This window comes from Podarcis filfolensis, assembly GCF_964270895.1.
Source record: "Podarcis filfolensis genome assembly, chromosome: 13".
NCBI lineage: Eukaryota > Metazoa > Chordata > Lepidosauria > Squamata > Lacertidae > Podarcis > Podarcis filfolensis.
This window is the reverse complement of record NC_139615.1, coordinates 7,107,673-7,123,329: the sequence shown is the minus strand read 5'-3', so window position 1 is coordinate 7,123,329 and position 15,657 is coordinate 7,107,673. Positions and strand designations below refer to the sequence as shown.

The 15,657-nt window shown below is 43.0% G+C and overlaps 1 protein-coding gene across 3 annotated transcripts in view; it reads left to right on the top strand.

Annotated features, from left to right (window-relative positions):
- Nucleotides 1–13,655, top strand: part of LOC310747169 (uncharacterized protein) — a 50,927-nt gene extending 37,272 nt beyond the window's left edge. For 2 of the 3 annotated variants that reach the window (XM_083581524.1, XM_083581523.1), the window contains exons 3-4: nt 12,123–12,341; nt 13,209–13,655. In XM_083581524.1, coding sequence (XP_083437650.1) covers nt 12,123–12,341; nt 13,209–13,543 — 554 coding nt within the window. In that variant the 3' untranslated portion in view covers nt 13,544–13,655. The remainder of the gene's footprint in view (nt 1–12,122; nt 12,342–13,208) is intronic. The other variant, XM_083581525.1, reaches the window with a different exon arrangement.
- Nucleotides 13,656–15,657: the final 2,002 nt, after the last annotated feature.

The window sequence follows — 15,657 nt, the reverse complement described above, 5'->3', positions numbered from 1 at the left end:
TGGAAGTTCCCCCCAAACGTCTGCTTTATATATATTATTTACACAATGGGGCCCACGTGATTGGCTAATTCCGGGATTCTCCTGTAGGCCAATCAGGTTGCAGATTCACTTCCACCTGGGGCTAGATTGGGTGGCTCCTGCAGACCAATCAGATTGCTGCATCCTATTGTTCTAGGACCAATCAGACTGCTGCATTCTTAATCCTATTGTTCTAGGACCAATCAGACTGCTGCATTTTGGATCCTATTCAACTCAGGACATAACATCTACCAACTAGCTTCCGTGAATATAGAGGGAATTTGCTCTGCTACATCACTCACTAGCGTGAGTGAAGGAAGGATACTACTTAACAAATATTTCCTTGCCTATTACAGTGGTACCTCAGGGTAAGTGCTTAATTTGTTCTGGAGGTCCGTACTTAACCTGAAACTATTAGCACCACTTTAGCTAATGGGGCCTCCTGCTGCTGCTGCGCCGCGGCTGCACGATTTCTGTTCTCATCCTGAAGCAAAATTCTTAACCTGAGGTAATATTTCTGGGTTAGCGGAGTCTGTAACCTGAAGCGTATGTAACCCGAGGTACCACTGTCTCCTAAACATCCCCACAAGGGGGATGTTTTTAGCTCTCCTTGGTTTTCAAACCCAGCCTGTGCAGCAACCTGAACATGCCAATGCCTTCTCTGGAAAGACTGGGATGCTGGGTGTCTTCCATATAATGTTGGGAAATGGACGCTTGCCCCTTCCTCCGAGTGGGTGGCTGTTGCAGATCCTCGTGCTTGGTCGCCGTCCCCAAGCAGCCAGAACGCAGATGGTCAGGTAGCCATCCAAGAGTTCCCCATGACACATGGGGAGCTGGCAGGATAAGAGGCCTGCTTGGGTGAGAGGGGATGCTTTGCTGCTGAAAGGGCACTAGGAGCCCACCTGCCAGGGCAGCCACTGAGACATAAAAGCCAGCAACACCTTCTGCCCTCAATAATTTTTTGTAGAACCTCTGCTATCTGACTGTGTCCTCATCCAGCTCAGGTAAGCCTAACGGGCCACAGATTTTCCTACTGGGGGCCACACGCACAATGACCCCCGATCTTCTGTAGAGATTTGAAATGTCAGAGAATCTAACAGATAATAATCAGCACTCCTGCCAAACTGCAAGCCCCCATGATTCTCTGGGGAGAAACCATGACATTTAAACCTTTGCAGGGATTGTAACCTGGATATAAAAGAGAGAGGAGTTAGAGTTACTGAGGAGGCTTACAGATTCATTTTTAAAGCAGTTTTTCTACCACTACTGATGAATGTGAATGTTACAAGACAGAGGCTCCTCTACTCCTTGGGGAACATGTGTCACTGAGAGGAGCAATATTTCCTGACCAGAAAGCAGAATGCAGGTAGATTCTGGGAAAGCCTCATGTAGTTTCAGATATTATGATCAACGAGTTGGGATAAAGTTTGGGGACGTCTTGCTGCTGTGAAGCTGGTGTGAAAAATAAAGAAAGGAGGCACGTCCTTCGGAATAACCCTGCCATGCTGAATGCATCAGTTGCTTAAAGCATGTTGCTGACATGTCCCAGGTGGAGTTCCCGTCAGCTCCTGCACTTTGAATTGGCCAATGAGAGGCCTGCTCAGGTGAGAGGGGATGCCTCGCAGCTGAAAGACCATTGGCTGCCCACCTGCCAGGGCAGAACAGAGCAAGTTCAGTCTTCTGCTGCACTGGTTTTAAGTAAGAAGACAGGCCCAAAGAAACCAGTCTCCTTTTTAAAATCCTTGAACATTAAACAAGAATGTGGTGGTGCCGGCTGCAGAGAGAACCAATTCCTTGCAAGCGCAGAACGTGTTATGTACTGAAGTTCTCACCCTGGGCCATCAGGGGGATGCTGTAGGTAGTTTTCACTCAGGTCCACATATGCAAATAAGGGATTGAAAGTGACATTCAGTGATTGGATAATTACAGAAAATGGTTACTGTTGCGTTCTAGTGGAGCTCTATATGAGCAGGCTGGATGAACCCTTCAGTTCAGTTCTGTTCTGGCCTGTGAATAAACAAGAGCTGTTTGAAGAATTGCTGTGTCGTCTGATATGTTCACCCACAACTTAACACTGGCAACAAAGGTGGAATTGATGGACATCAGAGCACAGCCAGATGTGGCCACCCTCTGAGCTGAGCTGAATCACTGAGCTGAAACACTGAGCGAAATCCCTGAACAGAACCAATTCAGAGCTGACCGTTCTGGCTAGAGCAACAACAACCCCCCTCCAATAATAATAATAATAATAATAATAATAATAATAGTTTTTATTTATACCCCGCCCTCCCCAGCCAAGGCCGGGCTCAGAGCGGCTTACAAGCAATAATAAAAACAAGTTAAATGATTACAACTTAAAAACAAAATTAAAAAATACAACATTAAAATATTCAAACATTAAAATATTAAAATGTAGCCTCATCGCAGAAGGAGAAGGAAAAGAAAAAAGAAAGAGAGGGAGGGAATCAAATTGGCTCCAAGCCAAAGGCCAGGCGGAACAACTCTGTCTTACAGGCCCTGCGAAAAGAAATCAGATCCTGCAGGGCCCTGGTCTCGTGAGGCAGAGCATTCCACCAGACTGGAGCCAGAGTTGAAAAGGCCCTGGCTCTGGTTGAAGCCAATCTAACTTCCTTAGGGCCCAGGACCACAAGGGTGTTGCTATTTATGGACCTTGAGACCATCCAGCCACAGCTTCCAAGCATCTGGTCAGTGTGTTCAGGGCCGAGTCAGTGTGGCCATCCATCAGCAGAGAGAGCTCAGTGTCATCAGCACATTGGTGACAGCCCAGCCCAAAGCTCCAGATAATCTGGGCAAGGGGGGGCATAAAGATGTTAAAAAGCATTGGGGAGAGGATTGCGCCCTGCAGCACTCCACACACCAAGGAGTGGCGCGATGACATTTCCCTCCCTAGTGCCACCCTCTGTCCCCGACCAGAGATAAAAGAGCACAGCCAGTTACGGGCTATGCCCTGTATCCCCACGTCTGCGAGGCGGTGGTCCAGAAGATCATGATCAACCATGTCAAAGGCTGCTGACAAATCTAAAAGGATCACCAGTCCTGACCCACCTCGATCCAGCTGTCTACGGAGATCGTCTGTTAGGGCAACCAGAGCCGTCTCGGTCCCAAAACCAGGACGGAAACCGGACTGAAATGGATCTAAAGCTGATGTTTCCTCCAGAAATCTACCAAGCTGCTCAGCAACTGCTCTCTCAATTACCTTACCCAGATATGGAAAATTTGAAACTGGGCGGTAATTGGATAGGTCTAAGGGATCTAATGAAGTTTTCTTTAAGAGTGGACATACCACTGCTTCCTTCAGTTCCCCTGGGAATGTCCCCATGTCAAGGGACAAATTGATAATTTCAACCAGGGGGGTCCGCGCAACATCTGGACACTCCCTAATCAGCCAAGACGGGCACGGATCAAGGAGACAGGTGGTGGGCCTACTAACTTGGAGGAATCTATCCACATCAGCAGGGAGTATTCGATCAAAATGGTCCAACACTGGACCTGAAGTCAGTCAAGGGGCCTCCAGTTCAGACATTGTATCTAAATTGGCAGGGAGGTCATGGCGGAGCAACAGGACTTTCTCCGCAAAAAAGCTCGCGAATGCCTCACAGCTGTGGGTCGAATTTGTGCTTAAATTTGGTTGTCCTCCTAAGGACGTTATTGATCTAATTATTTTTAAAAGTTGTGCTGGGCGAGAGCTAGCGGATGCAATGGAAGCTGCAAAGTAAGATTTCTTAGCAGCTTTCATAGCCATCTCATAGGGTTTCATAAGCGTCCTATAAGATGTTCTTGAGGCTCCGTCACGAGTCCGTCGCCATACTCGCTCTAGCCGTCTGAGATCCCGCTTCATTTTCCAGAGCTCCACAGTAAACCAAGTGGCCCGGTTTCAACGGGGTCGCAGAGGGCGCTTAGGCGTGATCTCATCAATGGCTGCCAAGAGCCGGTTATTCCAGTCCTCAACAAGGTCATCTAATGAGTCGTCAGGAGGAGCAGGGTCCCGCAAGGCTTGTCGGAATCTATCAGGATCCATCAGTTTTCGCGGACGAGCCCAAATAGGTTCGCCACGCAAGCAGGGGAGGAGCGGGAAGTCAATCTTGGCTTTCAGAGCGTAGTGATCAGACCATGGCACTTCCACAGGGGGGAGCATGATCACATCTATGCTAGCCCCAAAGATCAGATCCAGCGTGTGGCCTGCTTGATAAGTGGGGCCCAAAACAAACTGGGAGAGCCCTAGTGTTGCCATGGAAGTCACTAGGTCCAGAGCCTGTGAGAAGGGAGCGGCATCGGCATGGACGTTGAAGTCTCCCAAAACCAGTAGCCTTGGGAACTCCAAGGCCCAGCCTGCCACCACCTCCAGCAGGTCTGACAGGGTGGCTGCCGGTGTGCTGGGTGGTCGGTACACCAGCCAGACAGCCAAGCTCTCCTTGGTGCCCCACACGAGACCAACACATTCAATGCCGGAGATCGCCGGTGATGGCAGGGCTCTGAAAGAGCAATCCTCCTGGAATAACAACGCTACTCCTCCCCCCTATGGGACGCAATGAAAGTGGTCACCAGAGGAGCTTACATAAAAAAGAAAACATTCCTTTAAAAAAAAACCTCCTCAAAAATTAGCAAAATAGAACAAGACATCACAGCCCTCTCATCACACTACAAACAAACAGGATCTAAAAAACTCTTCAAACTTATAGAATAAAAAAGGAGAGAACTAGACTCCCTAGAAATCAACAAAACAATGGTCAACATTCTATACTCTAAACAAAGTTTCTATGAACATGGAGGGGAAAACTCCAGATTACTAGCAAATAGATGTAGGAAAAAAGCACTCAAAACAAGAATACACTGCATCACCAAAACAGATGGCAACATAACATTCTCCCCCAAAGAAATAACCTCAGAATTTGCAGAATTCTACTCCAACCTATACACCTCCCATAACCCACCAGAGCAGGAAATCAGAAAATTTCTAGCAAGACTGACCATGCCCACCCTAACTGATGAGGAACAGGAATTCATGGACAGCCCTATCACCCCAGAGGAAATAGATGCGGTCCTCAAAAACCTGAAACCACACAAAGCCCCAGGCCCAGACGGCTTCACAGCAGAATTCTATAGGAAATTCAAAGAACCCTTGATGCCCTACATGACCCGCCTATTCAACGACATCATAAAAGAGGGGCCCATCCACAAAACCTGGACCCACTCCAAAATAATCTCCATCCCAAAACCACTAAAAGACAGCCTCAAAGTAGAATCATACCACCCAATCTCATTAATAAACCAAAACTACAAGATATTCACATCAATCTTGGCCAACCGCCTAAAAATCTTCCTACACAAGTTAATAGCCCCAGACCAGACTGGCTTTGTCCCTTGCCGCAATATAACAGCCCCCATCAGGAAACTACTGAACCTGATCGAACACAGCAAGGCAACTAAACTCCCATTGACAATTATGTCCCTAGACATCCTCAAAGCCTTTGATTGCTTAGAGTGGAAATACATATTAGCAGTACTAACTAACATGAAATTTGGCCCCAACTTCCTACAAATCCTCAAACAAATATACTCCCAAGCCTCAGCAAAATGCAGAACTAACAATATGGATTCTAATACTATAGCTATCCAAAGAGGCACGAAACAAGGATGCCCACTGTCTCCCTTCTTATTTATCCTGGCTCTGGAACCCTTAGCAATCCGCATCCGAGCAGCCACAGACATCAAGGGAGTGGAAATAAAAGGCAGAACCTATAAATTAGGGCTCTTTGCAGACGACCTAATGGTCACAACACCAGACCCCATAAGCACAACAACCTCCCTAATCAGAGAACTCAACACATTTGCAATGGTGTCGGGCCTACAGGTAAATTTTACAAAGTCAGAAGCTATGTGCTTCAACACCCCTCCTCACACTCAAAAAGAACTCACAAAGGGCACCAAAATAAAACTTTGCCACACCAAGTTCAGATACCTAGGGGTACAAATAACCAGAAACCTCAATAAATTGTACCTCCACAACTACAATCCCCTGTGGCGACAAATTGACAAAGACCTAAAGAGATGGAACAACATGAATTTCACTCTCACAGACAAAATAGCCATGATCAAAATGATTACACAAATGAACAGCAGAGAACCGGCACGAGCAATGCTGACACAAAACCCTACATACATTAAGCAAAATAGAAACATCGCCACCCGACCCCACCCCCACCTCCACCCATCTCCACCCCTTTTTCCCCCACTAATGTCTCAACAAATGAAACTGATTTGTAAAAATGTTACATGGAAAAAATATGAGAGACATTACACATACTTCAGTAAAACAAGAAAATCTTTAATAATAATAAAAAGAAGTTGTACACCAAAAAAAAAATTAAGATCAGGGAAGAAGATTATATATTTTGTGTTCTCATGTTGTACTTTTATGTTCTGAACTGCCTGTGATCTGCTAATGAAGGGTGGTATACAAATTAAATAATAACAATTAAATAATCCCAATTAGACTCAGGTTTCTGGAAGGACTTTCTGAGAACCTCACAGAATAGCCTCTTCTTGGATTGTCTGGGTGGAGCTACGTGAGTTTGCTTCTCTTTCCTTCTTCTTTGCAGCCTTCTCATGCATGTACCTGAAATCTGGGCATCTGGAACCACCCTTAGAAACAGTGAGCACCAAACTCAGTTCCAAAAGTCAGCGGAGCACAGCAGAGAATGAACCACACGAACGACAGCTCTGAAGTATAACTTCTTTTATTATCTACAGCATAAACTAACTAAAGACTAATTGGAGACGCTGGACTGCATGAGTGTTACAGCTGCTTGAGCAGTCACCTTATCTATATACAGATAACACTCAGACTCCCACAGGCTGGAGCAGAAGAAGCGATGAGCAAAATCCACCCCCTCCTTTCTGAAATATTGTCAGCAGGTTCTTGCAATGGGAAGGGTGAAACATCCTCACCTGTGATCTGCTAATGAAGGGTGGTATACAAATTAAATAATAACAATAGGCGAACTTCCCCATAGCTATAAGGATTTCCCACAAATCCCAATTACACTCAAGTTTCTGGAAGGACTTTCTGGGAACCTCACAGAATAGCCTCTTCTTGGATTGTCTGGGTGGAGCTACTGATGGGAAACATATCTCACCAAAGTCTCCCAGGATGCTATATAAGCAGGCCTGGTGGACCACATGCCATTCACACTGAATCCTAAAATGTGGGCCAAGATCTTCTTACCATTTGTGGGACTCCTTTGCGGGGCCAGCCTGCCACTGACTTCTTCCCAGGCTGATACACGTGAGTTTGCTTCTCTTTCCTTCCTCTATGCAGCCTTCTCATGCATGTACCTGAAATCTGGGCATCTGGAACCACCCTTAGAAACAGAGCAATAACAACCCTTGGATTCTCTTACGCCAACTTTTCTGCTTATTTGCCAGCAGTAAACGGGATAGTCATTCCAAAGGGACAGATCCCATGGTTCCAAAACAAATACCCTTTTATTAAGATTTGTAAGTGCCTGTTTCTGTGTGCTGAGATCTTTGTAGGTTTAGGGGACAGAAGAGACATTCTTCTGATAGGGGCAAAGAAGTCAGGGCTCTCACAAACTATGTAGCTGAAATTATTTAGCTGAGATTCCTGCATTACAGGGGGAGGTTCTACCAGGGAGGTTCTATCTATACAGGGAGCACAGCTATCATCAAGCCTTGACCGAGGAACAGTACACTCCTTCTACCTGGGATGAAAAGACAAAAGCTCAATACTATCACTAATTTGGAAAGAACATTCAGAATCCAGTGGAAATTAGAAAATGCTTCCAGAGGTATTTTAAAGAGTTATATACACAAGGGCCACAGAAAGAGTTTGATATAGACCAATTTTTAAAAACAAATGGATTACAAAAAAATCTCTCAAGAAAATAAGATAATGCTGAACGACAAAATTACAGAACAGGAGGTAGAAGGTGCCATTCAGAATATGCAGCTGGGTAAATCTCCAGGGCCGGATGGCTTAACCTCAAAATACTATAGATCTTTGAAAGATTGGTTAATTCAGCCACTAAAGGAGGTTTGTAATGAAATTTTGGAGGGGGGAAAAGCGCCAGAGTCGTGGAAGGAAGCCTACATTACACTTATACCGAAAACGGAGTCTGAAAAGACACAACTTAAGAACTACCGCCCCATATCCCTGCTCAATGTGGATTACAAAATTTTTGCTGATATTTTGGCTAATAGATTAAAAAAAGTATTAGTGGAAGAGATACATAACGACCAAGCTGGCTTTCTCCCAGGTAGACACTTGTCTGACAACACGAGGAACATAATTAACATATTGGAGAAGTTGCAAGTGAACATTAATACTAAAGCAGTTTTAATTTTTATAGATGCGGAGAAAGCCTTTGACAATATTTCTTGGAATTTTATGAAGAAAAATCTTCGGGGGGTGGGGGTGGGTCAAGGTTTTGAAAATGGTATAAGTGCAATTTATTCAGAACAAAAGGCTAAGCTAATAGTCAATAATGTGATGACAGAGGAATTTAAGATAGAGAAAGGGACACGACAAGGCTGCCCAATTTCCCCATTGCTTTTTATTTCGGCCCTGGAGGTTTTGTTAAATATGATTAGAAGGGACCGTCTGATTAAAGGTATTCAGGTCGGAGCCAAACAATACAAATTGAAGGCTTTTGCAGATGACCTAGTTTTGACGTTACAGGAGCCAGAATCTAGTACGAAAAGAGTATTAGAACTGATTCAAGAATTTGGTCATGTGGCAGGATTTAAACTGAACAAGTCAAAAACTAAAGTTCTTGAGAAAAACTTAACACTGATTGAGAAAGAGAGGTTTCAGAAGGAGACTGGTTTAACATTAGCTAAGAAAGTAAAATATTTGGGGGTTAATATGACTGCTAAGAACTTAAACTTATTTAAAGATAACTATGAGAAATGCTGGACAGAAGTGAAAAAAGACTTAGAAATATGGTCAAATTTGAAGCTTTCCTTGTTGGGTCGAATTGCAGCTATAAAGATGAATGTATTGCCAAAAATGTTATTTTTATTTCAATCATTGCAAATTTTAATAATAATAAAAATAAAAATAAAAATAAAAATAAAAATAAAAAATAATAAAATTTTGGACAAGATGGACTGTTTCAAGAAGTGGCAGAGAGATATTTCTAGATTTGTCTGGCAGGGCAAGAAGGCCAGAATAGAATTCAAAATATTAACTGATGCAAAGGAAAGAGGCGGATTTGCCCTGCCAGACCTTAAACTTTACTATGAATCAGCAGCATTCTGCTGGTTGAAAGACTGGCTGCTTCTTGAGAACACGGACATTTTGGACCTAGAAGGTTTTAACAATGTTTTTGGGTGGCATGCATATTTGTGGTACGACAAGGTTAAAGCACATAAAGCATTTAAAAACCATATTGTCAGGAAAGCATTGTTCAATGTCTGGATAAGATACAAAGACTTACTGGAAAATAAAACCCCAAGGTGGTTGTCACCAATGGAAGCGAAGGCTCAGAAAAAGCTCAATATGGAGGCCAAATGGCCGAAATATTGGGAAATATTGGAACAAGAAGGAGACAAATTGAAATTGCAGAGTTTTGAGAAATTAAAAGATAAAGTGCGAGACTGGCTTCATTATTATCAAATAAGAGAGGCCTATAATTTGGACAAAAAAATTGGCTTCCAGGTGGAAAAATCAAAATTGGAAACAGAATTGTTAGATCCCAAAACTAAGATAATTTCAAGAATGTATAACTTGCTGTTGAAATGGGATACGCGGGATGAAACGGTTAAATCTGCAATGATTAAATGGGCACAAGATATTGGTCATAACATTATGTATGCGGACTGGGAACAGTTGTGGACCACCGGTATGAAATTTATGGCATGTAATGCCTTAAGAGAGAATATTATGAAAATGATATACAGGTGGTACATGACACCAGTCAAGCTTGCAAAAATATATCATTTGCCCGATAACAAATGTTGGAAATGTAAAGAAAATGAAGGTACATTCTTTCACCTTTGGTGGACGTGCCCAAAGATTAAGGCTTTCTGGGAGACGATCTATAATGAAATGAAAAAGGTATTTAAATATACCTTCCTGAAGAAACCAGAGGCCTTTCTCCTGGGCATAGTCGGCCAATTGGTGCCAAAGAAGGATAGAACTTTCTTCATGTATGCAACAACAGCAGCAAGAATACTCATTGCAAAGTATTGGAAGACACAAGATTTACCCACCCTGGAAGAGTGGCAGATGAAGGTGATGGACTATATGGAATTAGCGGAAATGACTGGCAGAATCCGAAACCTGGGAGAAGAGTTGGTGGAAGAAGATTGGAAGAAATTTAAAGACTATCTTCAGAAACACTGTAAAATTAATGAATGTTAAAAATGATGTTGGATTGAAAATAAGAGGCACTAGCAACAAAGTTAATGAGAATATGCAAAAATGAGTTGATAATGGATGAAAATATAGAGCTATAATATGTTAAGATATAGAGTTAAGATAAACGAAAAAGGGTAAGGATTTGCTGATTTGATTATTTAAATGGGAATACAAAAAGGGGAGGTGTGAGGAAGTCAAGGAAACAAGCTAATGAGTTTAAAGTTACAAAAAATGGGTTTGTTTTTAACTCTTTTGTATCTATCTGTTTTTTGTACTTTGTATTTTTATTTTTATTTTTTATTTTTTATGTATCTTTGTATGTTTTTTTTTCTTTTTTTGTATTTTGTAAATTTATGTTTTTGTAAAATTTCAATAAATATTTTATAAAAAAAAAAGTCTTCCTCTTCCACCGAGCGTGCAGCTTAGGGAGGGACGCACATGAAACAGGGGGACACCTGCCTAGCCAGCCAGGTCAGTCAGATCAGCCCTGGCGATCAATGGGGTGACAGATTTCTTAGTCGGATCACCTTCACATCCGTCTTGAGACGTCTCCTGGGGCTCCCAAGTTCAATCATGTATGAGACAATGTGTGCAGAACGAGGTATACACACGATGGAATATTGGGTGTGGGCTAGCACTATAAAATACTGGTTGCATTTCCATTTTCTTGCCAACCTTTGAGTCTACTCTCTGACCTACTTACGGACTCTGATAAATCCAGAAGTTCCAACTCTTACATAGGAAAATCAGATCTATTGGTATTCAAATCAGATTTTGAAACCCTTGTATAATTTGAGTGAGCATTATATTTATTGCAATAGTCAAAACAGATTAAGGTACATTGGGGGGAAACAACATCAAGCCAGGTGTAAATATAATTTGCTCCCCCGAGATAACAGGGTCAGATTTCTCAAAAATAATAATTTCTGTCCAACTCAGGACCTTTATCTTAGCCCGACTGAATGTTTTTCCTTCAACTTTTGTCAAGCGCAGATTTTTTAACATCCCCAGAAATGATAGACATTGTGGATGTTCTTTGAATGTGCCGGACACTGTAGAACATATCCTTTTCTACTGTCCATTTTACAACCTGCTACGCAAATGCATGCTACTCCCCCTTTTTGGGCACAATGAAAATATCTGATTAACCTGGAATTAACTGCAAGGGGGGCTGAGGTTTTGTTAATAGTATCTCTTGGAGTGCGGAGTGCTAAATGGCACTATTTAGCAGGAAGAAATCCCAATGAAATTCCTCATCATTATATATTTTACATGGCTGTTTATTTGTATATATTTTAAATGTTTTAGGATGCCCTATATTTGTAATGCCTAGAAAAGTTTTGATGAAGGAAGTAAGTAAGTAAGCATTACAGGGGGTTGGACTAGATGGGCATCGGGGTCCCTTCCAATTCTGGAATTCTATGATTCCACGAAAAGAGAATATGCATGGGTAAGAGGGTCGGAGAGAAGGAAAATCACAGGGGTGTAGAGAAGAACAGAGGGCAGACAAAAGCACGACTGGAAGGACGGAGATGAAAAGTAGAGGTTTCTAAGCTGCTTAAATCTTAAATAGTGCACTAAGCAACATAAAAACTGTAAAGCAATATCAGAAAAACCATAAAAACAGTAATATAAAGTCATTAAAAAACCAGGAATTTCATCTGTCTGTCTGACTGACTGTCTATATATTTTGTTCCCTTAGGTGTAATATTGGTGTGCACTATCTCTGGCTTTGTCCCCATAAGCATGATGATTACGTGGGAGGCAGGTGGCCAATCGGATAACACCTCCGGCATCATAAGTGCACACACTGGTAACACATCATACCTCAGCCTTAAACCACTAGACGATTCGGAGGTGTACAACGTTGTCTGTCGAGTATCCCTCCCTGAGTCTGAAACAAAAGTCAATGAACCTGAAGGTAAAAATTCTCGACACAGTTGGGACTTAGTTTTCCTTTGAAAAGCACGGTTTGGGAGCGGGATAATTGTTTCCTGATTGCTTAAGATTCTCTCAGGGACTGACCATTTCAAGACTGCTTCCTCCTTAATTCAGAAATTTATTTCCGCTTTCCATTATGGCCTGTTGAGATAAGACTTTCCCCACCAGTTGCCATGATATCAGTGCTAGTATTGACGAAAGACACAACTTGAAATTGCAATCAGTCTGGTGGAGGTCTGAACAGGAATTCTCCTCTTATCTCTTATCAGTCCCTGAGTCCCAAACAAAAGTCAGTGAACCTGAAGGTAAAAACTCTCAACACAGTTGGGACTTAGTTTTCCTTTGAAAAGCATGGTTTGGGAGCCGGATGATTGTTTCCAGGAGCAACTATGCAGAGATGGTATCATTGGATATGGGAAGTTTTTTCTATCCTTGGTTTTCAAACCCAGCCTATACACCAATACCTTCTCTGGGAAGGCTGGGATACTTTTTGTGCTGGGCGCTTTCTTTATATATGTTGGGGAAAGGAGCTGTGTAAATATTCCTGGAATCTCCACTCTCCCACCGTGTCCTCATCCAGCTCAAGGAAGCCCCATGTATGTGTCACAAATCTTCCTACTCAGGTCCACACACACAAGAACTTCAGTTAAATCCCCTTTGCTCCTTAAAGCTTTCATTAAGGATTTACTCCCCTCTGTCTACAGATTAAAAATGTTTGTCAGAGAATCCAGCAGAAAATAATCAGCACTAAATGGTGTCATAAATGTTTTACATCAAGTATGTCTAAACTTAACAGCTGTTGCCTCTCCCTTTCTCTCATACTTTCCCCACCCCAAAACTTAAAAAGACAAAGGGAACGGTCTCCATGAGAACCTCTATCGTGCCAACCATAAAGAAAGCAGCCTTCAGCGAGCACAGACAATCCTCACCGGCATGGTCATAGGGCCCAAGGCAAGTGAAGTTTCTGTCCAGTGGGTGAAGAATGCCCTCCTTGAAGGTCGCCATGTGAATCCCCGAGTCTTGAAGGGCAGCATCAAGGATTCCCTCTTGGCCATCAGCCAGGTGGTTGTCCCCTCCTCTGACTGGAACAACGGCACTTCATACTCCTGTACGTTTACCCGCACAGCAGGCACCGTGGAGCCCACCCCGAGGCCTGAGGAGAAATCCCAGGGTGAAAAGTGATGCACACCCCTTTCTCAACCTATCTCAGTTTTCCCTCCTCAGCCCATCCCAGATTCAATAATATCCATTTAATTAGGTAGCCTAAGGCTGAATAAAACTGAGCAAACTCGCAGATATCTCTTGATGTGATCACTTGATTGAGGTGGTGGGTGGGTTCTGGAAAGAAGTGGGGAACGGATTAATCTCCCTGCAAAATCGTGTTGAAGTTTGATTACTGTAGAAGTAAAGTGTGTTTAGCACATAACCATGAAGTTCACTAGAATGCTTTTGGCTAGTCACTGTCTATCCACATAACCCACCTCACCAGGGTTTTTTGAGGATAAAATGGGGAGGCAGAGTACACTGTATGCATACTCTCCAACATTCCTCATTTGAAAATAAGGACATTTCTCACTCTCACTCCCTCCGCCATACGATCCTCCTCAATGTCACATTTTTTATCTGTTGCCCACTCCTGCAAAACATTTCCTATCAGATGAAGGTTCAGACACTTGCCCTGGTGGCCCAGTCCACACATTTCAAGACCTCCCTAAATAGCTAATTTAGGGTGTTCTCGAAGCTACCAATATGAGTTTGACCAAACTGCGGGAGGCAGTGGAAGACAGGAGTGCCTGGCGTGCTCTGGTCCATGGGGTCACGAAGAGTTGGACATGACTAAACAACAACAACAAATAGCTAATTCAGGGGCAACTGTGCAGAGGTTACACTATAAGATACGGGAGGTTTTAAGCCAATATTGTTTTTCAAACCCAACCTTTGCAACAACTTGAACACACCAATACCAATTGTTGTCCATCAGAATTCTGAGTTCTGTATACAGTCATACCTCGGGTTAAATATGCTTCAGGTTGCGTTCCACGGCAACGTGGGTTGCGTTCTGCTCAGGATGTGAACGGGGCTCCGGAATGGATCCCGTTCGCATCCTGAGGTACCACTGTATATGTGGCCATCCCATGTAATCCTTAGAACAGCCACTGGAGAGTTTCATATTTGAATCTGGGTCACATTCCACCGGGCTCAAGTCCAATATCCTGTCATGTGCTTCACAGTATCTTCCCTCCATACAACATGCTCATACTCAGCTCTCCTTTTAGTGTCTGATGATGAAAAGAGCAAAGAGGCTTCCGTAACATTACTTAAGACTTTTGCTTTATCTAGCTCTAGCACAGTTTCCCATCAACACCCACAAGCCCCTTGAGGGCCTCCCTTTAGTCCAATGCCACAATGTGCTTCAGGCCACAACATAAATTCATTTGATAAATCATGGGCTAAATCAACTTTTGCTATAATTTTGATTCAAGATAGGCTACTGCCATCAAAGCAAAATGAAACTACATCAAATATAAACAAACATCAAATATAAAAAAAAGTATCTGGGTAAAAGTTGTTATCAAAACCTAAACTAATACAAGGATCCGTCTGGTTCATATCTGAGGATACTAAAAGCAGCATTTGCTGTGAACACCATTCATTTAACTACCGGTAATCTATAAAAGGGGGTTAATTAATGAATTGAGATTAATTAATGAATTAAGTCAGGCCCATTCCATGTTTCTTTCTATATCATGGGTGTCTGATGCTGGTGTGGTTGCTCGAGAGTAGACCGGCCAGACTCTAACCTGTCTTTTCCAGGCTTTATTCTTGGTGCAAACTATTTACAGTGAAGAGCGTCGTAAATTCATGTCTGGCTCAATCGCTAGCAGAATCTGGGAGTGGTTGGTCTTTGTACCTCCCCCAGCATAAAAGTCACGTCACCCCCAATGTTATGTACTGAGTTGAATAGGATTCAAAAGGCAGCAGTCTGATTGGTCCTAGAACAATAGGATTCAGAATGCAGCAGTCTGATTGGTCCTAGAACAATGCAGCAGTATGATTGTCCGCAGGAGCCACCCAATCCAGCTCCAGGTGGAAGTGAATCCGCAACCTGATTGGCCTACAGGAGAATCCCAGAATTAGCCAATCACGTGCGGCCCACTGTGTAAATAATGTATATAAAGCAGATATTTTGGGGGAACTTTCATTCCTCACTACTATGAGCTGAATAAAGAGCATGAAATCCACACTCGACTCGAGTATATATATATACTCGAGTATATTTCACCGAACCTTTTCCG